At 39.4% G+C, this 25700-nt stretch overlaps 1 protein-coding gene across 1 annotated transcript in view; it reads left to right on the top strand.

The window, feature by feature from the left end:
- si:ch211-51h4.2 (uncharacterized) overlaps positions 1–25700 on the top strand; it is a 230317-nt gene that overhangs the window by 125272 nt on the left and 79345 nt on the right. The window contains exon 11 of the mRNA XM_052018620.1: positions 9934–10074. Within this exon, the coding sequence (XP_051874580.1) occupies positions 9934–10074 (141 nt within the window). The remainder of the gene's footprint in view (positions 1–9933; positions 10075–25700) is intronic.

The following is a 25700-nucleotide window of genomic DNA, read 5'->3' on the forward strand; positions in this document are numbered from 1 at the left end:
TCTTAGTATTTTGTGCATCACATTATTTTCACAGAACTCTGTTCCTTTTGCAAACTTTTTTTTCCATTCAGCCAGACTGTCGGTTAGAGAAAAAAAATAAATGTACAGCTCCTAGTTACATTGGAATAAAAAATAAATCCAAGGACTAACTGGACTTGTGCTTAACGGAATGTAGTTCTGCATCAAAGCTTGTTTACTTCTTTTCCAACTTATTTATGGTGGAGCAGCTGTCATTTCTTACAATTTAATGGGACAAAAATGCATCAGAAGTTTCCAACAGAGGCATTGAAGAGGCCCAGCAACAATATCAGCAGATAAAGCAAACAACTAGAAATGTTGCAGATTAAATTGCCAGTCACAGTCTCAAGGAATAATCTTTTAGACAGTCTTGATATGTTAGTTAATGAATATACAGGAAAATGGAACAATATCCAATTTTTATGCAGGTTATTGAATCAAAATATTTGTTCCCTCTCCATCCAAAAACAACTGCAGCAGTTCTCTATTAAGCCAGTAGCCATTTTGCATCAACTGCTACATCCTGGAGCTAAAATAATGTCCACTCACATATTCCCTGTGCACCAATGTGAAATTAAATGCTTAGCCCATAGTGTTGTTGCAAAATCTGAATCTGTGTGATTAGAATGATGCGGTAAATCTTTCTAGTATCTGCAGAGCATTGTCTGTGAAGTAGTACTTCAATAGTGCTGCTATTAACATATGTGCTTAATAAATAGCAAAAACAACAGCCAATTATACAGATATTTTAATGTTGCAAAAAGTACAAGGGCTCTCCACAGGCAGGGTAAAGATTTATTGCCCATCCTTAATTGGTTCCCTGAATTGAATGGCTTGCTAGACCATTTCAGAGAGCGGCCATGAATCAGCCAGACCGAGGAAGGATGGCAGATTTCCCTCCCTGGGTGGCTTTTGTGAACAAGATGGGTTTTTGACAATTTGTTAGTTTCAAGGTTATTGATACTGGCAATGGACTTTTATTCCAGATTTATTTAATTAATTTATATTCCCTTATTGCCATGGTGCGAATCAAACTTGCGTTGCATTATCAATGGTCCAGGCCTTTGGCTACTAGTCCAGTAACTTAAGTACTACGTTCGCAGATATGGTCTTTCAGGATGGAGTCAGTGACCAGGAAATGGCGTTTGCAACACATTTGGATATGATAGCATTGGTCTTGAAATTTATTGGTGTTCTCAACCATTTTTTAACTAATGCTCGTATTTTCAGCTCCACATTTTTTTTAGATCTTTGTTCTGCAGGAGCTTTTTCAAAGTTGTCTTCCCTGAAGACAGCCATTTTAAAATTTCTCAGCCATTTTCTTTTTTCCACCAGTATAACTTCTGTCGTATCATTCTGTAAGGGACACACATGAACTTTTCCTTTTTACATATCTATAGAGGCTCTTACAACCTGCATCTATGTTCTCATTAGACTTGTCTTTCCTTTCGCTATCAATCTTGGGTCCTTCTCTGCTAAATTCTGGATCTTTTTGGAATATTGGTTCATCTTACTTTTAGCAACATGATAAGCCAGTTCCAGTGATTTAGTACTGTCTTTCACTTCTGTTGTTTGCCTTGGCTGGACAACATTTCATATAGGATATAAATTTGTTGTAAATTCTATATTAGGTCTCTAAATGTTGCCTTTGCTCATCTACTGCCATAACCTTCATTGTGTGTTTGAGAGTGACTGAGCAACTGCCCAGATTAATGTGGATTCTAGAAATCTGCAGGTGAACTGGAAGTCAGCAGTAAAGTGGGAATGGGGTTGGATGGTGCCGGTGCAAATACACTGAGGGCTTACTCAGCAATCAGCATTGTTGTTCAAAAATAAATCATCAAGTTGAAGGGGCAACTTTCAAAAATCTTTTTGGGTCGGCAAAAGTGGGTGCTCATTTCCAGCTACGGAGTGTAAAGTGGTGTGGAGTACATGCTATACTGATTGATACTTGCAGCAACTTCTTGGCTCAAGTTAAATCTTCCACACTTACCAGGCTCACCATGCAGCTCCACTATCAATTTCTGTTCTTTTGTGACTCGGCAGTTCTTGGGCCTTCCTTGTTGCATTTCTGATATTTATGATAGATTAATCTTTGCTTCAGGGAATATCACAAATGGTGACTCATGACTGACTTCCCTAGTAATACCAAAAGAATAAAAGTGGTGAAAAATATATACCCATTACCACAGTCAACTTTTTTTTTATTATTCTCATGGAACTAACCAGGTCCACTGCCTTCCACCCTGCCCAAAATAAACAATCTGGGTAATGGACATGGAACTCCCATAAATCCCAATCGAAAGATGTTACTGGAGAATAAGCAGTTCAGAATAACAGAAATAAGAGTGAGGTTGCATTTGGGTAAGATGAAGCATGTTTTCTGAAGAACTAGAGAGCAGCTGTGTGTGAGAAGCACTTGATCTATCAAAGCACTGAAAGATGTGGCATCTTCTGCCTGATATACAGTTGATTTTGTGTACCTAGAACATTTAAGGGCATTGATCTTTGATACCACTGTTCTGCATACTGAAGAAGTAGGAGTTGGCCATATGGTCCCGTGGGCATGGTTCATCTTTGTAAGAGCATAAGAAACTGAGCAGGACTATCCCATGCAACCTCTCGGGCAGAGTGTGTTTTTGCCTGACTTCCATTGTCTTTATTCTGCCATAGTCCCAAAATATATCTGTCCTGTTGAAAGGTGAAAGTAAGCCAATACAGTGCACTGGTAAGGAAACAGCCAACGTCGTTGATACAGATGTTTGATAGGATTATGGCTGCTCCGGTACTTCAATTTTCCTTTCCCACCTAATTCTCTTGGTATCTGAAAATCAGTCTTGACTATACTTCTTGAATATCCTTGCACTCACAGCACTTGAGAAGAGGATCATAGAGATTTACAACGCACTGCATCAAGAGATTTTGCATCATATCATTCCTAAACAGCTGACTCCTACCCTGCTCTTCAAATCTAGATTCTCTGACCTGACCAAGTATTTTCTCACTATTACCCTGTGAATCCTTTTTGGAATTGTATATACTTCAAAGAGGAATACCTTCTCATTTCCCTGAATCCCACTGAGTACAGGGGAATTTTTCTCAATTTTTCCTTATTTTATGCATCAGTTTAGTGAATCTGCATTGCACTGCCTCCAATACAAACATATCTTCCTTTAGGTGTGGAGACTAAAACTGTGCACAACAAAACCAGGTGTGACTTCACTAAACTGTGCAATTGCAGTAAGACTTCCTGTTATATTCTAACCCACTTGTAATAAACATCAACATATTATTGATTGCTGTATTTGCATGTCAAATTTCTGTATTTCATGAACCAGCACACCAAGATCTCTGCACTGCAACATTTATTAGATTGTTATTTAAAAATATTCCGTCTTTCTATTCTTACTGATTGCCCAACCTCACATCTTCCCATGGTGTACTCCATCTGATACCACTGTGCCTTCTTGTTTCATCTATCCATTTCCTTTTCAGACTTTGTACATCCTCCCATCAGCTCACTTTCTAACCTAGAAAAAATGGATTTGTGACATGGCCTTTCCATCTGCCATTAAAATAAATCGTGTGAAGTTAAGTTGAAGGCCCAGTACTGATTCCCGTGACACAGCTTCCAACCTGAAATATGTTGTTTATTCCTACTCTTTTTTTCTGTCATTTAACCCATCCTCTTTCTCTGCTGTTATTCCTAGTCCTTGAACTTTATTTTATCTAACTAGCACCTTGCTCTAGTGTCTTGATATTTCCCTTTGAATAATTAATTTTCCCCTCAACTGAACTTCTCATTCTGATATAGAATGGAAGAAGACCAGTTGGTCCATTGAGTGCATATTAGTTCTATGTAAGAGTAACCCAGCTAGTCCCACTCCTGCATCTCTCCCCACAGCCCTGCAATTTATTTCCTTTCAGATATTCATCCAGATCCCCTTTGAATGCTCCTACCCTCGCAGTGCATTCCAGATCCTAATCATTTGCTGTATAAAAAAAAGATTTTCTGTCTGTCACTTTTGGTTCTTTTGCCAGTCATCTTTAGTGTATGTCCCCTAGTCCTTGAACATCTTATAAATGGGAACAGTGTCTCTCTTCTGTCTATGCCCTTCATAATTTGAAATATCTCTATTAGGTCTCCTTGTAACCTTTTCTGTTCTGAGGAGAAAAACAACAGACTCTTTGGTCTATCCACATAACTAATGTCTCACATCCCTGGAATGAGCTAACTAAATCTCTTCAACACCATCAGCAAAGCCTTATCCTTCTTAAATTGTGGTGCCCTGAACTAGAGACAATACTCAATCATGGCCAGACCAGTGTTTTATAAAGGTTCGTCATGACTTCTTTGTTTCTACATTCTGCTTCTATAAAGCCCAGGATCCTGTTTACTTTTCAAACCACTTTCTCAATCTACCTTGCCACTTTCAACAAAGCATGCATATGTACTCCCAGGTCTCTGTGCTTGTACATCTTTTAAAATTGTGCTCCCTAGTTCTTCTTCTCTTTCTTCCAATCAAAATATAACACTTAGAACATAGAATAATACAGCATTGGACAGGCCATTTGGCCCATGATGTTGTGCCAATCTTGATGCCAATTTATACTAAATGTCCTCCTCCTGTTTATCACCCATATCTCTCCATTCCCTCATATTCATGTATTTATCTAAAAGCCTCATAAACTCCACCAAACTGCCTGATTCCACTACTACCTCTGGTAACCCATTCCAGGCACCTACCACTCTCTGAGTAAAAAAACTTGCCCCTCACATCACCTTTAAACTTCCCCCTTCTAACCTTAAAAGCATGTCCTCTGGTGTTTGACATTTCTACCATGGGAAAAGATGCCGATTGTCTATCTTATCTATGCCTCTCATAATTTTAAAAACCTCCATCAGGTCTCCCCTCTGCCTCTGATGCTCTGAGAGAACAACCAGAGTTTGTCAAACCTTTCCTTATAGCTCAAACCCTCTAATCCAGGCAGCACCCTGGTAAACCTCTTCTGCACCCTTTCCGCAGTCTCCACATCCTTCCTATAATGGTGCAACCAGAACTGCACACAATTGCATCCAAGTATGGTCTGACTGAAGTTTTATATAGCTGTAGCATGACTTCCTTACTCTTATACTCAATACCCCAACCAATGAAGGCAAGCATTCCATATGCCGCCTTTACCACCTCATCTACTTGCGTTGCCACTTTCAGTGAACTATGGACCTGGACCCCAAGATACCTCTGTACTTCAGTGCTATTAAGAGGCCTACCATTAACTGTATACTCTCTCCTTTCATTTGACCTCCCAAAGTGTAACACCTCATACTTGCCCTGATTGAGCTCCACCTGCAACTTCTCTGCCCATATCTGTAACTGATCTATATCCCGTTGTATTCTTTGATAGTCCACCAATCTTGGTGTCATCCACAAATTTGCTAATCCACCCATTTACATTTTCATCCAAATCATTGATATATTATCACAAACAACAGAGGTCCCAGCACTGATCCTTGCAGAACACCACTGGTCACAGACCTCCAGCCAAAATAAGTCTTCCACCCCTACTCTGTCTTCTATGGGCAAGCCAGTTTCAAATCCAAACTTGCAATTCATCCTGGATCCCATGCATCTTTATCTTCTGAATCAACCTACCATGAGGGACCTTGTCAAATGCCTTACTAAAGCCCATGTAGATAATGTCCACTGCCTTACCCTCCAAGCACCTTTGTCACCTCCTCAAAAAAAAACTCAGTCAAGTTTGTAAGGCGTGACCTGCCCCGCACAAAGCCAAGCTGACTGTCCCTAAGCAGGTCATGCCTTTCCAAATGCCCATTAATCTTATCCCTAAGTATCCTCTCCAACAGTTTCCCTACCATTGACGCAAGGCTCACTGGCCTATAGTTACCTGGATTATCCCTATTTCCCTTCTTGAATAAAGGCACAATATTTGCTGATCTCCAGTCCTCTGGGACCTCGCTTGTTGCTAGTGAGGACACAAAGATTCTTGTCAAAGCCCTAGCAATCTCCTCACTTCTTTCAATATTCTGGAATATATGCCGTCAGGCCCTGGAGACTTATCCACCTTAATGCTTTTCAGAAGATCCAGCACTACCTCCTCCTTAATCTCAAAATGTCCCAGCACATTAGCATGTCCCACTTTATTTTCACTATCCTCCAAATCCTTCTCCTTCTCATTTAGTACCTCAGCCACTTGCTCTGACTCCAAGTACAAATTCCCTCCTTTATCCTTGAGTGGACCTATCCTCTCCTTCGTTATCCTCGTTTTCTTAATGTAAGTATAAAATGTCTTGGGATTATACTTGACCATGCTTGCCAAGGACATGCCATGGCCCCTTTTGACATTCCTAATCGCCTGCTTGAGCACTTTCCTGCTACCTTTATATTCCACAAGGGCCCAGTCTAATTTTCACTTCCTAAACCTTACGTATACTTCCTTTATCTACCTGACTAAATTTAGGACCTCTCAGGTCATCCATGGTTCCCTTACCTGACCATCCTTGCCCTTACTCCTTATCGGAACATGCCAATCCTGAGTTCTGCTCAGCTGGTCTTTAAACAAATCCCACACGTCAGACGTGGACTTGTCTGATAGCAGCTGCTCTCAATCAATGCCCCTTAGCTCCTGTCTTATCCAGTCGTAATTTGCCCTCCCCAATTTAGTACCTTCTTGCAAGATCCAATGTTATCCTTACTCATAACTATCTTGAAACATAATGAGTTGTGGTCACTATTCCCAAAATGTTCACCCACTATCAGGTCTGTCACCTGGCCTGGCTCATTTCCCAAAACTAGGTCCAGTACCTTCTCTCCTCTCGTTGGACTCTCCACATGCTGTTTCAAGAACCCCTCTTGGATGCACTGAAGAAATCCTGCCCCATCTAAGCTTCTTGTATAAAGAAAGTTCCAATCAATATTAGGAAAGATAAAGTCCCCCACTATGATAACCCTGTTGTTTCTGCAACTTTCCATAATCTGTCTACATATCTGTTCCTCCACCTCTCAATGGCTATTGGGGGGGGGGGGCCTATAGTATAATCCCATCAGCATAATTGCACCTTTCTTATTTTGGAGCTCCACCCAAATTGCCTCTGTGGATGAGCTCTCCAGTGTGTCCTCTCAGAGTACTGCTGTGATATTCTCCCTTATCAGTAGTGCAACTCCTCCTTTCTCACACTTAATATTTCTCACCATTAATTTTCATCTGCCACCTGTCCACACATTTCACAGCATGTATTTCCTTAAGTCAATGGCTGACACCCCTTCACAGTTTAGTATGCTTCTATTTTTTGTGTCATTTGTAAATGTAGAGATTTGTGCCTTATTCACTCAAGTCCAAGTTATTAATATATCTTGGGGAAAAAACTGGAGACCCAGTATGGACCCTTGGGAAACTAAGCTGCACACTTCCTTCCAGTCTGAAAACTAGTTTTCACTACTGCTTTCTTTCCTGCTTCTTGGCCATTTTTTTTATCCTTGCTGTATAGATCCATTTATTCCAAGGGCTTCAGTCTCAATGACAAACCTATTATATGGCTCTTCATTAAATTCCTTTTGGAAGGCCAAATATACCACATCAGCTCCTTCATGGGCCCTCTCTGTTACTCCATCAAAAAACTTGCTTAAGTTAATCAGGCATGATTTGGCTTTAACAAATCCATGCTGGCTATCTCAAATCAATACACCCTTGCCCAAGTGATGGCTAATTCTGTCCCTGGTTAGTATTTTTAAATTTTCCTCATCATTGAGATTAAACTGACTGGTCTGTGGTTACCGTGTTTATCCCACCAGTCTTTTCTAAACAAGAGTGTAACATTTGCAAATTTCCAGCCCCAAACACCAGCCCAGAATCCTGGAATATTTGGAAGATTATAGCCAAAACCCATCCAATTTCCTTCTTCACTTTCCTCAGAAACCACATTTGCATGCCAACTGCATTTGGTGACTTATTCACTTTAAATGCAGTTAGTCTTTCTGGTACCATCTCTATCAATTATCCAGAATCATAAACTATATCTTCCTTTGCTGAGACTCTAGCAGCATCTGCTTCCTTGGTAAAGACTCGCATAAAGTACTCATTTGCTGTTCAGCCATTCCCTTTGTCTCCATGAGTAAATTTCCTGTTTATTTTCTGGTTGATCCCACCCCTCTTCACGTGTTCATTGGGCTGCAGAATATTTTTGGATTATTCTCTATTTTTGCTGCCATCTTTTCTAATGTTCTCTCATTTTCACTCCAAATTATATATGTTAATTATCTATTTACCCAGCAATTAAATATCATTATATAATTCAATTGAAAGGATTAACACAAGATTAGATACATTTTCATTTTACAAAACAAAAGCTTGATACAATATCTCGCCGGTATGTTGACATTTAAATTATTCTGTGCCTCCGCAAAGATCGTAGACTGACCCTAATTAAGCATGTCATGGAAAAAACAGTAGTAATCAGGGAATTAAGCTTGGTTCCAGTATTTAATCAGCATTGATCATCAAACATGGTGGTTAGATTACACAGATTGTTATTTTTGGAAACAATTTCCGTGAGCAAGAGGATAAAATTTTTGCAGAATTTCATCTTCATCAAGGTAATGCTGTTTACCTTTTCTGTTCCTTCAGACATAGTCATGGCATTTAAGAATTTCATTACATTTCCATCTAGTTAATTATCATTTGCTGGCAAGCAATTAATTCTTATAAAATTGTAGTTTATCGTTTTAATAAAAGGAACTTGAGGCTGTTTACAGCTAAACACTAATGGGTCATCCAGATAGCGACTTTAATATTACAAATGTGCAGGCCACTGAGCCCCTCAAGCCTGCTCCACAACTTAATAAGATCATGGCAGGTCTGAATGTAATATCAACTGTGCATTCCTATCTGCTCATAGTGACCAGTAACTATTCAGACCCTTGCCCACATTCATCATGTCAAGTGTTACAGTTAAAGGCTTCTTAATGTTTTCTTTGGGAAAAAAATGGCAGAAGCATTTATCACCCATGGAACAAAAAGTGAATTAAAATGTCTAAAAATGAAACAATAATACCAGTCTTGTGTCATGACAGGTGGTGAAGCAATAGCAAGTCTGGCATTCAGTTGATATGTAAATTGAGATCAATGATTGAACCAGGGCATGTGGATGCAATTCTGCATAATAGACTTCTGTATGTAAGGGTCATTGTGGTTGAGGGCACAGGAAACTCCAGCAAAACAGAATGATGGTGGGTATGTACAATTGTAAGACTCTTGCAGGCTTGTCTCCTGCAGTGCTGCAACCAAGACCAAATATAATTGATATTTGAATTGGGGTTACAGGTGGTAATATTTTCAGTATTTTTATTCTTTAATTATATATTACTGTGTCCAAATTGGTATTAGAACTGACTCTGTAAATGTATTACATGGCACAAATTCTTTCTTACCACCACCCTTTCATTTTCTTCTCTTGCAGCCTCAATGCCCTCCACTTACACTTTCTCAACAGTTTTTCTCTTCCTTTCAACTCCTCTCCCTATTGCTCATCACTCACTTTGCTTACTTCTTCAATTCCTCAGCCCTGTTTTACCCATCCTCCGTCTCATGTGTCTTTTTCACTTTTACTTGACCTTGCTCTCACTGAAATAGACTCCTACCTGACCCTCTTCTCTCAATACAGTCAACTCCTCTTGCTACTTCATTCATCTTCTCCTCTGTTATCTTAAGTTATCAACTGTTTCTCTTGAAACTCCGGAGCTTAAGTCTGATACTGCTTTACATTGCACATGTTGGTTGGTTGTCTGGCCTCAGTAAACAACAGAGACAGTGGCACAAGTAACTTGAATCATTAAGTTGCTACATTTGATGTTTGAGGTAATCGTATCAAATCCATAATTTTTAATTTTTCTCTTATAGGTGTTGGGCTGTATTGAATATTGTTCCCCAGACATCTGTGCGCAAGATTCTATATGACAAACATCTGAACATCAGTGTACCTGTTATACATCAGGTGGTACCTGGCTACATAATTGTCTACTCTAATATATCTTTGGAAGCGTGAGTAATCTACAATTGTTATCTTGTATGAATAATTGTCATTCATGAGAATATATTATTTACAAGAACTTCTGCTTTTTATTTTCTGTAACCTATTAAAAGTAATTTTACAAGATTGCAACAAGTATGAAAAAAATAAATTTCAGTTCTACATTTATATTCAAAACTAAGTTTGTTGCATGCTGTTTTTTCTCACAAGGTTCCATGAAACATTTTCTCTTAATTTTTTTTCCCATATGTATCATTTTAAAGTTATTCATTCATGGAATGTGGAGATAGCTAGCAATTTAGTGTCTTTCCTTAGTTGCTCCTGAACTGAGGAGGTAATTAAGAGTCGACCACATTGGTGGGTCTGGAGTTCTATATGGGCTAGATGGGTAAGGATGGCAGATCCCTGATAGATATTTGTGAATTGGATTGGTTTTTCTGTAGACTGGTGGCTTCATGTTTAACAATACTGAGATGAGCTTTTTTTTTTAGCAATTCCAGATTTATTTAATTACTTAAATATAAATTCATCAGTCGCTGGGGTGGGGATTCACACTTGTGTCTCTGGATCTACGGTCCAGAACTCTGGCTGCTGATCCAGCAAGTTAATCATTATGAGTCCAGAAAATATGTTTGTCTTTTTATGTGAAACACATTTTTGAAGTACTTTATATAATTTAGATAGAGATCAAAGCAAAGCACTTTGCTTGCTTCAACGATTAAAAGCATATTTTTCTGTTAAAAAAAATAATTACTCAGATTCTGAATTAATAAGATTGAAGTATTTATTGTGTAACTGAATTGGAAGTAGAGAAGTTAAAATATTTCTCATCTTTATTTCCCTTCATGACTTTGCCTAAAAGCACCACTTTATGTTTCCATCTCTTGTTGTCAGACTTCTTGCCCAAATTCCAGTCTGAGTGAACCCAAATTTCCTATAATTATACACTGGAGAAGCTGACTTCAGCACTTGACACATTGTCAAGACCGAACCAGACTGTTTTCAGTTACCGAGTCCTATTTCACTGAATTGACCTTTTGATACCATAACCTTTTCATCACAAGGATTACCTGCTTGTGTCTCTGTAACAGCATCAGTTTCTGTTACTATTTCAATTCGTCTGTTGCTGAAACCCTCAACCGTGCATTTGTTACTTCCAGTGGTCTACTTTATCAAACTTCATCTGTCCATACCCTAACATCCAGTGTGCTGCCTTACCCATTCTTGTTACCCATTTCTCGTACACTTGCTGACCTACATTGACTACTGGTCCAGCAGTGCCTGAATTAAATTTCACATCCTTGTGTTTAATCCTATCCTTAATCCTTGTAACTTGATTTAGTCCTGCAGCTCCAAAAAGCTTGTGTTGCCTCTTAAATATCTTCTCCTGATTTTGCCTCATTACTTGTTATCTTTACCTGCCTTGAAGTTCTGGAATTTCCTGTCAAAATGACCTTTCTCACTTTATTTAGGGTATTCTTTAAACTTGTGTCTTTTATTAAACATTTGGCCAACTGTCCTCATGTGTCAACCTTTGGTATAGCGACGTATTCTGTCAGGAAAATCTTAACAATCCAATGAAGTTCCATGGGACATCTACCAAACTAAAGATAATATATAAATGACAGTTGATGGATAGCAACACACATGCAGTTGCATTCCTTGGATAATTTTATATCAAGCAATTTTTAGGTTGCACTAAATACAAGTGCTAATTTAATTATTAAATGAAATTAGGTTGTTTGCAGAAATGTAAATCTTTCAGAAAGTGCTGCATGTGTGTTCCATGCAGACCAACAATCTCTTAATATTCTGATAGCCTAAATTTTGGGAGTTGGGAATACAGCACCAAATATTTGTGTGGAATCCAAAGCCACAGCCATTCGTCACAGGTCATTGCTCCCACCGACCAAAAGGGGTAAGTGTGGCTTTGAAAACCTGCATGCATAGTTCCTGTGATCAACAGTCTCCCGAAGGTAAGATGCACATTTACAGCCCAGAGTTTGAATGGCAATCATTTGAACTGTGTTGTCAGAGCTATAAAGGCTAGTAATACAGTGCTTGTTGAATGAGTGGGGCTTGGGGTGCCATTGTGGTTGGCGATTCAGGATGTGATGTGAAGGTGTTTATTAGAGCTCTGTGAAAGTGTTTGGTGTAATTAAAAGGACTAGTAAAATTGGAAGTTGTATTCATCCTTGCAGGTCTTGTCAGGCCATTTGAAATGTTGCCTAAAATGAAAATGGGATGGTGCTCTTAGAGTTGACCATATCTCCTAACTGCCTTCAGGTATGGAGTATGTGGTTTTTTAGCAACTTAATCCCACAGCTGGGAAACAGAATGTCTTTCCTTCCTCTTATCTCATTCCATTAAAAGGCATCAAGGAGCTTGGGAGCAGGCATTGCAGCTCAGTGCTGGGAGTGCTCAGTTTCATAAAGAACCATGGAGCAATCTGGCAGCAGTGAATATAAGCTCTCTTTAAGAACAAGTAAATATCCCTCAGGATGCCTGCTGGAAATCCTAACTAAGAGTTGGCAGACTTCCTGCTGCTGATGCAGTCTTGTTGGCTGCCCACCATTCAAACACAACTGAGACCTGGAAATTAAAATAGCCTGGGTCTCAAACTATACTTTTGGCACTCACTTTGCCTATTCATACCCACTCAGTGAAAATGTCATAAGGTTGCGGTAAAGAATGTTGTGATGTTCTTGGGCTAGGTTTTAAAAATGTATTGTTAGAATTGTTTCGTGGGAGCTTTATCTTGTGTCAAACTATGATTGTGTGATCTGGTGCAAGTTGTTCCGGACATAAATTATAATAATGGAATCGTGTTGCCTTTCCAGGACTGTAATTGTTCGTATTAATTGGCATAAAATTGCAATAACATCCAAAATTGGAAGATTAGGAAACCAAAAAATAAAGGGGAAAAATAATACAACTCTGACCCATCCAGATTTTCAGGTGGACAGATCTTTTCCCTTTGTGTGGAGTATTTTTAAAAGGCAATTGTAGTTATGTATCATATTTTTAAACTAGAATATATAACCTAGTTTTCAAACATTCAGTGTTTGGTTATAAGTGGCATGTGCATTTAAGATTTACTTTACATTTCTTTACATTTGTAAATGTAAGGCATTAGAGAGCATCCATCAATCCAATGTATTTACTGCTAAATCCCCATGATTACAGTTTGTTTTATTTGGTGTAAAAGGTTCTTTTGTAAATTTGGATCTGTTAATAGATATGTGATTAGAATTCTACTTGAATTTTATGCTTCGAAGGGTCAGTACTCATTTTCCAAATACAGAGCTACAGTGCCATCTGCAGAATGTTTCAGAAATGGACTCTAAATAAGCAACAATGTCATCAATACATAACATTGAGGTATGCATTGTGGTAAATGTAATTTTGCCGTATGGTTGGGGAGCTGCTATTACATTAAAGCATTGTGTCACATGGTTACTGCAGTATTGTATATGCTTTCCTTCAAGCAGTGAATTATTGACAGATGCAATAAACATACTTCCCTGGTGCTCCTAATCTATGTGAGTTACGTAATACCGTGCAGTACAAAAACTACCCAAAACACTGCAATGATGACAAGAATGGATACCTCCTGTGAGAGTCTGCATTACTGGAGTGAGACAGGTCTGTGGCTTAAAGAAAGTATGGAATTTCCATGCTGTATCACGCTATGACTCTCCAAAAACAGAGGGCCAAGTCCATCAATCCAATAAAACTCCAATGACATGCTATCCAATTATTCAGAAATTCCAATGGCTCAGCATAATGATGTTTCCAGTACTCCCTTTAAACTTAACCAGACCCTGTTCCCTGTGCTCTCTTTAAACTCAGTGGAGCCCCTTTTCCTTTACTCCCTTTAGACTCAGTAAGGTCCCGTTTCCCACACCCTTTAAACTCACTAGCGCCCTGTTTCCTGTACTCCCTTTAAACTCAGTGGAGCCCCTTTTCCTTTAGACTCAGTGGGGCCCCGTTTCCCAAAGTCTGAACGATCTACCTGTCTGTCACCACCAGTGTCCTAAGCATGCTGGATTAATGGAGTTTTACGACACTGGAACAATAAGTAACACCTGGACTCAAAACAAAATGATAGAAATAGAACAAAAGGGTACATCAGGAAATTTAGTAAACATGACAGAATGCAAGAAGCATTTAGCATTTGCCTTGAATTAATGAATATGTTCTCCAAAACCAATGAAATTATAGAAGATACAGGGGAAAACTTTGAACATCAAAATTCAGTGATCTGTGAGCAAGTAGAAGGCAAATATTAGTTGAAGTGGTCAATAACACTACACTAACAAACTTATTTGTATCACCTAGTGCAGTTTGTGTCACATTTAATGATGTGGTTCAGAAATTGAGGCTATTTTTAATCTAGAAACCTCTCAAGGCTAGAAATTCAGTACACAGAATCAAATGGCAGAGGAAGCAATCAGCAGTTACATTATGAATTTGTGAGACATTGTAATTCTGCAACTTGTCTGGACCAAACATCATGAAGACTCACTGACCAGCATGTTGACATGAAGCTTTCAGGTATATCAGTGCTCACTTTTGCCAAAGCATACAGGATTGCTGTTGAAATGGAGATGGTACTGAAGAATGCGAGCAAGTCTTGGTTAGTGCAGGGTTCCAGGATACAGAGTGCTGCAGCTGCAGTAATGCCATCATCTTCATTTTCTTCATTGGGATGTGGAAAATGTGGTCTCAGCAGAAAACTAAGAGATCACATGAACCTGAAAGCCCTGCTATCATTAACCAAGCAAACAGCTACAGAAGCACACCTAGGCAATCACGGTTACAAACATAGACCAGAAGATGTACATGATAAACCACATTTATGCAACAACTGACAGTCAAGATTCAGACTGCAATTATTTTAAAACCACCATGACAATGAATGGTCTTGTATTAAAAATGAGCATTGACATAACTGTGAATAGCTCAGTAGTGGGACATGATAGAGATCAGCAGAAGTTCGGCAAGGTGCCATCAATCCACAGGAGCACCATGTTGGGAATGTACTTGGGTATATGTTAAAGTCATCGACGAATATCATGTGCACAGTTCTGCATGATGGAAAACACAAGATTACCTATGACTGTAACTAATTAAACACAACAATGTGCTTTACTGTATAGATTGATTACAGGTACTCTAACTGGATACAGATCTGCAGCTTTAGGTCTACACAGTCGTGGCTAGACAAATTGTTAACTCATTAAGCGGACTTGTTTAATGATTTGTGCAGTGGCACTCCTGGGCACAAAGCCTATATCTGTATTCACCATAAAGCCAAGTCAAGCTGTTGCTGGCCTCGACCTGTACCTTATTCCCATGGGCACAGGTGCATTCAGAGCTGAAGAAGTTGTAGTAGCACTCAAAGTGAGTGGGCAGCCCTGCCAGGAGTGTCCAGAAGCCACACAAAATGGTGCAATTATATGATGATTATGAAGTCTCTCATAATAAAATAGTTAACTATGAGCAACACCCATTACCCATGTCACAAAGCATGTATGTGAGCTGGCAAGGACTAAAATTTTCTCCAAGTTGGATTTAGACTATGCTTATGCCCAGTTGAATGTCGATCCAGCAAGTCAGTGCTGTCTGACAGTGAGTGTAGACAAGGAGCTACGTGCGTAAACAAAGTTGCCATAAGGGATGAAATTTATCCTGAGAAGATTTTGAGTTCAAATGCTGGTGTTCTTTGTTGTCTATGAAATCAAGATGATGTATTAATTGCAACAACAATCTAAGAAAAACACTTGAAAGTGTTGGAAAAAGTACTTGAATCATAATGATGAACAGTTGCAATAAAGTATCTGCACCTTTTTGCAATATAAAGTCACAGGCTTGGGTCAAGGTTGATCAGGGGTGGGCTGAGACCAGTGTAGGATAAATTGGCTGTGGTATTGAATAGAGGGGAGCCCCAGTAAGTTTCACAGAGCCATGGCCTGCCTTTGGAATGCTTCAGTATTATTGCTTGATTCTTCCTGGATCCTGCCACCATTCTAACCCTTTGCAACAGCTATTGTGAAAAAGAAATGAGCCTTCGAACTGGTGAAGAGCAGGGCATGGCATACAAGAAGTGCAGGACCAGTCTCAGCAGTAAATCTTTCCTTGCTCATTATGATCTCTGATGTGCAGTAAGGATCTGTTGTGATGCATCCAGCTGTAAGGTCATTGTGGACATTGCGCATGTGATTGACTCTGGTCATGCGCTACCAATTTCATTTGCTCTGCTTTCGCATACTTAATGAAACAGAGGTATGGTCAGATTGAGAAGGTGTCCTGAGTCATCACTGTAGGATCACAGATTTTAATAAATTCTTTCTCAAGGCTTTTACCATTGTTACAGACCATCGGCATTGGCTTGAAATGGGCCATTCCGATGCTGATGGCTTTTCTTACTGCTCTCACATTGTGATTAATCCATGGAGTATTGCATCTCAGCTGATGTTCTTGCACCATTTTCATAGGAAAAATATTACTACATTCCTGGAAAAGCTGTTTATTTTTGCTGCTGGGCTATTGAAGAGGATTTTCAAACTTTGGCTGATGAGATTGCCATAGCTATATTAGTGAGATCTATGAGCACGTTATGTTAGACTGGCATGAAGTACAGGTGTGATTTAGTGAGGAGGTTCAACTTTTTTTTTTGGAGAAGATGGCATGTACCCAGACTGTTCAAGGTGGTTCCATGGATGGCTATTCTAAAGGAGTGTATTCTCACTAGCATTCATGCCCAGCACATGGGGATAGTTCACATGATTGAACATGTATTGACCAAGATGTATTATGTTTGGTAGGTCAGGACTGCATGTCATAGCTCCTCAGGAATCCTGTAGAGTCATGGAAATGACCAGCTTAGCCACTCTAGAAGATGCATGTAAATTTTCCTGGTAGGTGAGATGAATATGCAATCATCGAGTCAGAACTTTGGAATTATTGTAGAAATATTTGGTCCAGAAATAACAGATATAGGAAAGTTTAAGTGGACCACATAGTTTTTGCTTGGGATATCAAAGTGGGTAAAACTAACAAAGGTTAGAGATGCAAGTTTCTGGATGATTCCTGTGGAGGTTGGCATTGAGGAACGTGAAGCAATTCAAAAGTGAGGTCAGGACAGAGAATTCAAGAAAAGCTGTGGAAAATCCTGGGTAATAACCAGTGGCATCACCAACATCCAGAACAGATTTCTGGAAGACTGGGACTCATTAAGGATCAAAATGGCAATCTGTCTGCGGAGCCAAAGGACATAGGAGAGGTCTTGAATGCAGATAAGAATTGTTCATTTACTAAGGAGAAGGACATTATACAGAAATTTTGAGGAGGGGAACAGTGACTTTCGAGAACACGTTAGCATTAAAAAGATGTTAGGTCTCTCAGGGAGCTTTAAGATGAATAAATCCTCAGGGTCTGATGAAATGTATGCCAGGCTGCTAAGGGAAGAAAAGGAGGAGATCACTGGGGTTCCGACAGATGTTAAAATCTTTGAGGCGAGGACAACAAGTGTAGAGATAACCCTGGTAATTACAGGCCTGTGCATCTAACGTCAGAGGCATAGCAGTTATTGGAAATAGAGTGGAGGGACAGGGTTAATTCGCATATGGAAAGGCATATAAAGAAGTTCATTATGACTTTGGGGAAATTCTGTCTGACCAATTTGATTAAATTTTTTGAAGAGATAATAAAATATGTCAATGGGGGCAGTGCGGTTGATGTAGTCTATGTGGATTTCAGTAAGGCATTTGACAAGGGTCCACATGGAAGACTTGTCCAAAAGATTAGAGCCCATGGAATTCAAGGCGAGTTGGCAAATTGAATCCAAAACTGGCTTGATGATTGGAAGTAGAGTGTGATGACAGAGGATTGTTTTTGTAACCACAGGTGTACCACAGGGAATGGTGATGGAATCTTTACTGTTTGTCATATACATGAATAATTTGGATATGAATCTAAGTGCTATGATTCGTAAGTTTGCAGATGACATGAAAATTGGTGTTGTTGATAGGAGGATAGCCTTGGATTCCAGGCAAATATTGATAAGTAAAATGGGCAGAGCAAAGGCAGATGAAATGTAATCATGTAAGTATGTGAGGTGATGCACTTTAGAAGGACCAGTAAGGGTAGGACGTAGACAATGAATAGTAGTGCCTCAAGGAGTATTGTTGCCACCCCCAACAACAATGATTGGTTAGGTGCAGAGAGAATTTGTATTAACTATTTGTTATCTTTATTGGTTCAGTTAAAAACAGACATGCAATTCATACAAGATTAACTGTCTGTACACACATGCACTAGGTTTCCCTGACAGTCCCTGAATAGACAATCAGAAGAAAAAGGCTATTACCCAAGAATCACGAGTTAACGTTAGCCATGCGTCACTCTTGATTCCAACGTAATCTCTACATTTCCAACATAGGATCATCCACTTCTGTGATGGTTGGTCTCTGGAGTTTTCACTGCTTCTACACCCAAAATACTCCATTTCTATTGTCTTTCTTATTGGATCTGCACTATTGTGCTTTTATGTTATTGGTGCTGCCTTATCTGGCTAGCCCTTGTCCCCTCTCCAAAGGATCGAGCCCAAGGTTACAAGCAGCATTTGCTCTTCTCCCAAATAAGGACTTGTGCCTCCCATCTCTTCCATTGTTTTTTCCCAAAGTCAGGTTGATTCAAACCGGTTTCAGCCAGCTCCTGTCAGTTGCTGAGCTCAGGGTACGTCTGTTCACAGACGTCTCTTATAAATTTGTAGTTTTTCTGGCCAACAGTATAAAGGAACAGGGAAACTTTAGCGTAAAAGTCCAAAGATCCTTTAAGGTGGAAGCACAGGTAGATAAGGTGACAGAGAAGGCATATGGGATACTAGTTTTCATTAACCCAGGAATAGAACATAGGAGGGCAAAGGGGATAATCAAAATAAGGCAAGGAAGTTGGAGTACCAAGGTGGGAGATTGTACAACATTTTGGTCAAATGATATTTGGAGAATGGTGTGTAGTTCCAAGAAAGGAAATGCTTGCCTTGATTCACTAGATTGATTCAACTTTTACTGTGAAGAGCAGTTGTTTGCAGGATATTCACTGAAATTTAGAAGAATGGATTTCTTTTCAATGTACAAGATTGAGAAGATTGAAATGTTTATGCTTTGGTTTGTTTCCTTTGGCTGGAGAGTCTAGGAGTAGTTTTAGGCTACGCATAGGCCATCTTGGGACACGTACGAGAAGAAATGTTTCAACACAGTTATTTGGAATTCTGTCCTCAGCAGCTGTGGATGCTCAGTCATTGAGTGTATTCAAAGCTGAATTGCTGACTTTTTGGACATTGAGCTAACCAATAAATGTGTGATCTGGCAGGCAAATGGACTACAAGATTAGCTGTGGTTTGAGCTTAAAGGGCCACATGAACTATGGTAGTACATTCTTAAAATGATATATTATAAGGCATTTCTGTGCAAATGATGATAGTTTGCATGGATTGCTCTCAATAGGTCAATAGTTTAATGCTTTAATGATAATTAACAATGTCACCCTTCAAAGTTATGAGCAATTGGAGATTGTTTATTGCTGCGTTAAAATTCTCTATTTGTGATATCTGAAGGAGGGAATCAAAATGTTTGAAATAACTAACCTTGCATCGCAGTGCAGCAGTTTTGTTTACAGTTAAATTAGCAAGCTTTTTCTATTGTTTTATATGATCTGCTATATAGGAAGGCTACGTTTCTGGTAAGGGTGAGAATAGCCTGCTTGAAATATCTCCTCATAGATCTGCCAAGCTGAATGTCAGGGTAAATTTTGAATGCATCGGACATACCACTGCAATAACTGGTTTGTTTCCTTCAAGATGACTGCACATTTATCTTTCTCATCAGTGACCTTCCCTCTAGTATAAGGTCAAAAATGGGGATGATTATTGATGTTTGCAGAATGTTCAATTCCATTTGCAAGATAATGAAGCAGTTTGTACCTGCATGTAGCAAGATTTAGACAACATTCAAGCATGGATTCCTGTGCCAGGCAGTGAGCAACTCCATCAACAATGTGCTCAGTCTCTCTCCTTGACTTTCGTTATTATTAGCATCAGCATCTTGGAGCTCACAATTGACTATATACTTATCTGACTGGGCTCTCAATTACTGTATTATGATGGAAAGAGCAGATCAGAGGCAGGGTGTTCTGCTGCAAAGGACTCATCTCCTGATTTACCAAAGCCTTTCCATAAAGAATTCATTTAAGTAATGGGGGAGGAAAGATGCACTTAGATACAGGGCCAGAGGTAGAGACCGAGACAGAATTCTACCTTGGGTACAGGAAGAGGCCTGGCCAGAGGGAGGTGGATAGATAGAAGTACAAGGGAAGGATAGCCAACCAACTTGGGGAAGCAGGCAATCAGACATGTGAATACTGTGCATTAATGAAATAATGATATGGCAAATTAGTGATAGAGGGAAATATAGTCAAAGCCAAAGTAACTGGAGAGGGTGAGACTATTATTGGAGTGAATAACCAGCAAGGCCCAAGTAGAGTGAGGAGAGACAATATCTGGGGGCAGTTGATGGAAAGGTGGGGAGAATGAATTTGGTTGGGGCATAATTAGTGTAAATGGATGTTTGATGATCGGCTTGGGCTCGGTGGGTTAAAGGGCCTGTTTCCTTTCCTTACTGTATTTCTCCCCCTCTCCTCTCTCCCCCTCCCCCTCTGTCCCCCCCCACCCTTTTTTCTTCCTGCCCTGTTTCCTCTCTTGAGTGTGACTTAGTAGTTTCCAGATGCTTGATTTTCATTCCATTCATGTTCCATCCTGTCAAAATATGGCTGCAACATGTCTACAAGATACACTCCAGCAGCTTGCAAAGTTTCTCTGACAACACTTCACAAACGTGTGATCTCTAACACTTAGAAGGACAAAGGGGCAGGTGAAGAGGAATATCATCAATTGCAAGTTCCCATCAAATATCACCAGCCCTTCATTGGGTCAAAATTCTGGGAATCCGCTTGCTTTCCCCAATATTCGTTCCATTTCTATCACTTTGCGAGAGTTCTTACGGGTTCCCTAGAGCAGAAATTTACATTTCTCTTGCCACCATCAAACACAAAAAAAAGGAAGCTTATACAGAAAGAAACTCAGTGTTTATACAGAAAAGAACTCAATGTGATCAAGCAGTTTTAACGTCAAAGAATATTCACCAGAAATTGTTAAAAAAAAATTCTCCTTTCTGCTGTTGGTGCTTAACAATATGACTATTCTTGGTGCCAACTAACCTACTTGTGCTTCAAATTGACTGTTCCTATGAGGTGACAGGTGAGTGGCTGTTTTGTGGAGCTTTAGGCAATTGAAATGATTCTTTTCTCAGGCAGGGATTGTACTGCTCGCCAAGGGCTACCTTCCATAAACCTCTGTCTTGCATTGACAATGAAAGGGAAATCCAGGTCACAATCTAAAGGCCCATATCAAAAATTAACTGAGATTGAATAGATTGCAGTTTTTCAGATGATAAATAGTTATAAAAACAAGTTTCATATATGGCTGTGTTAAAATCTCATAAGGTAAGCTGTAAAATAATAATTACATTGCACTTTTAAGAATGAGCTACATTATTTCATGTGATTATGAAAAATATTCCAGAAAGTAGACAAATTAAAATATTTATTAAAATACTAATTTAACCCACATTTCTGAAAACTTAATAATGCATGAATTTGTGCAGGTTATTTCCAAAAATATATATTTAAACATATCTTTTTGCATTTCTAAATTAGGCAAAGCAAATACCATCATGGTGAACAAAAGCAATGGGAATTAGAAACAATACATTTAAATCTGGTGTTTTTAAAATATTTTTAAAAATGTGATTTAAAAAGTCATATTCACCACGATACATCTTTCGACTATTTCTCCCCAAGTTTTTGAACACATAGGCCAAATGTTTCTGGTTGTAACACTGGTAGTTAATTTAAATGAATGAGTTACGGTCTTAACTTTATGATCGGAAGTCTAAGCTGCTGATTCTTGCTGAGGTGTTATTCCATGAATTTGAGGAATCTTTCATTACCTTTCCCAAATGCCAGTTTTCATATGATTCTGAATTATGTGATGTCAGGCTCTGAATGGAATGTCAGTGAAGCCTTTTCCAACCATCATCTCTCTCCTATTTGTGATATTTTGCAGCAGTCATAACTAGACCAGAGTGAAGAACTCTGGCTTTTTGTGTGACAGTCTACTTGCCCTTTGGCATGGAGACTAATTGTAGAACTCAATTTGTATAAAATTGACTGGAACTTACTGGTCTGCAGGCCTAGATTAGCAAAGGAAACCTATTACGTGACATATGTAAAGAATAGTAGCACAGCATTCGCTACCTCTTGCAAAGCACAGGTACCTAGACCGATGATCAGGAAACATGATCTCCAATTGCACTGTGGCAGTTGAAGAATTTGAATTCACTTAATTCTGTAATCTGGAATAATTAACATAAAAACCCACCAGGTTTACTAATGTCTTTTTTAGGGAAGGAAGATTGCTGCCCTTGTTCAAACCTGTGTGTGGTTGTTCAATGATGTGGTTGACTCTTAAGCAGCCTCCTGGGTGGCTTAGCAAACTACTTGATGTTATATCACACCAAGGTGACCAAACACCTTGAGGTGGAATGTGCTTGACATGTCTTACCTTCACCGCCACCCCCACGTTCTATCCCTGTGGTCAGTCTAACCTTTCATGGCCTGGTTTGTGCGATTGAGCTGTGGCCATTCCACAAAACACTGGATCGTCCTTTTGACGGCTTCTGCTGCCAACAGCTTCTTAAATTGTTTTTTGTGTCTCTGATATTCCTAGAGTTGTTTAAAAAGTTGAAGCATACATAACATAATCTTCAATTTTATTAATTATTTAAAAAATACAAATGTTATAAAATGATTTGAAACATTAATATTAAAATAAAAGAAATAAAACAAGCCCTTACCTTTTCCATCAAGTTGTGCAATCTCATTCCAATGAATGTGGCTGTGGTGGATGTACCAATAATAGCTGGCATAAAACCAAGGTGTATCCAGCCCCTTGGATCAGCACAAGTCCAGCACCAGGGCAGGAAGTCAGATGTGTTGGCGTGCATGCTGCCATGCCCATCATTTCCATGCAACAACGTACAAGCGCAGATGTTAGGAACATATAGACCCATGAAAAGCAGCAGTTGGTTCTCTCTGGAGCCACCAGCCAAAGATGAGCACCATCTAGATAGATAAGAATCAAACTAGAATTCTCATAGGCACCAGATTCAAATATGTGAAGGCACACTCAGCATAAACAGCGCAGCAAAGCCCTCTTCCAAACGTCTAGGAATGTGCTCAGATTCGGAGCACTATCCCACAGAGAGTCAAACAGCTCTCAGAATCCTACCTTCAGCCATATTGCCATACACTTCCATCACTATTCCTGGATACATCCTATCCCATCAGCAAGTGCCAACACAGTGGTACACATTCAGAAGAGAATGATCTTGGGAGTAATTTGTAGTGAAAGCCTCATAAATTTTCTTTGGATCAGGTTGAGCTCTGGCAAGCAGCATTCTATGGGTTTCCACCTACCATCCTCTAGAGCTCCAGAACTATCTGGAACTGTTCTAGTACAATGACAATACTGGCATTCAATCGACAATGTGAAAAACTGCCCAGATGCTGTCTGTGCACAAAAAGCTGGACAAACCCAATCTGGCTAATGACTAGTCATCAGCAGAGTGATAAAAGCTGTTTTCAACAGGGTTATAATAATGATAACTTGCCAAGGCTGTTTTGATGGCACCCCCAAGTTTAGGATCTCCAACATTCTAGGATGTGAGTAGCAAGGACATGGGAACATCATCACCTGCAAATACACCTCCAGGCTGCACACAGTTCTGTCATGGAAACGTGTAGTAGTTCCTGCATCTTAATTGTTCTAAGTATTAGAATTCCCTGACTAACAGAACCATGGAGAAGTACCTTCACCATTAAAAATTGCCACAGCTCAAGAAGGTGGCTTATTATTAATTTGCTAAGTGCATTTGGAAATGGATAATGCACAGTGGGTTTGCCTGTGATGTCCTTGTATCACCTATGAATAAAATAAAATTGAATGATCATCAAGCTGGCAAATCCACTGCTGTTGCACAACCGATCCATAAAAGATCAGAAAAGCAAGATTCATTTTCACGTAGTTCTTTTTAAAAAAAAAGCAGAAGAATTGGGCGTCATGGTAGTGTAGCGGTTAGCGCGACGCTATTACAGCGCCAGCGATCGGGGTTCGATTCCTGTCGCTGTCTGTAAGTAGTTTGTACGTTCTCCCGTATCTGCATGGGTTTCCTCCGGGTGCTCTGGTTTCCTCCCACATTGCAAAGACGTACGGGTAGGTTAACTTGGGTTTAAAATGGGTGGCGCGGACTCATTGGGCCAGAAGAGCCTGTTACCACGCTGTAAGTAAAATTTAAAATTAATTTAAAAGAAGGCCCCTCTAGTCCACAACACCATTCAATATGATCATAGCTGATCTACCCCAGGCATCATCTCACGCCAGTGGTGAGTTGGATGATCTTAGATGACCTGATAACTATCCATTGATGCCTGCTGAAGTATGCATGAGTTTAAGTACAACTGGGATTGTTTCTTTGATCCTCTTTCCCGTTGCAGTTTTCTGCAGTGTTCTTGGAGCTTGCAGTGATTCATCTATCACTAGTTTTACAAGTTATTCTTATTTTTGGCAATGATTGGGGCTCATACCTCAAAACGTTTGTATCATTAACTGAGATAGCGAAGTTTTTCAGTTGTTCATTTTGATACCCATTTGTCTTGCAATGGAATGCCACAGCACTTTCTTAGAGTGATTTATGGGTAAATTAACAATCCTACATTTTCAGCAGGGAATCACAGTGAGAGTGTGGATAAGGGTGAAGTATTGAGTACTGTTGCCAATTCTTTGACTGCACTTCCCTTTTCTACACAGTCTCAACTGATTTTGGAGACCAGTAAATCAACCTTTTATTGTAATTTCTTGCCGTGACTTTAATGCAGTATATGCTTCTTGCTCAAATTCACACACAATATGATAGCACATATTCAGTTGGAGGTTCCTTAATGATATTATTCATGATGTTTCTGCCTTGTAATTAGCTGCAGTGCCATTATTTCACAGTTGTGATGCTGATTGGATTTGTGGCCTCAATTCTCCCTTTAATTAGCTACATTATTCTAATTTCTCTCTGTGATTGATTAAAGGCAATACTCCTATTTTTTTTTCTCTCTGTGACTAGCTATGATTTAGTTTTTCCCACTGTTAGGCCACACTGCTTCAGTGTTGTCCCAGTGATTCAGCCAGTTCTCGTTTTTCCCATTGATTAACCACAGTGCACTTGTGTCTGTCAGTGATCAACTGTTTTGCTCTGTTTCTTGCAGTTTGTGTAGTTCAGAGATTATTTCTTTGAATATACAGTGATGACACACTGACATTCACTTTTGCTGTGATTTTTTTCAGATGAATTCTTTTTACAGTCCTTGACAGCATACTTATTTGTTTCTCATTGCAATTTGGCATTGTCCTTGTTTTTAGTACATCATTGCAATGCTGTCATTTCTTTTAGAAATACCCTATGGT

This window comes from Pristis pectinata, chromosome 6 (genome assembly GCF_009764475.1).
Source record: "Pristis pectinata isolate sPriPec2 chromosome 6, sPriPec2.1.pri, whole genome shotgun sequence".
NCBI lineage: Eukaryota > Metazoa > Chordata > Chondrichthyes > Rhinopristiformes > Pristidae > Pristis > Pristis pectinata.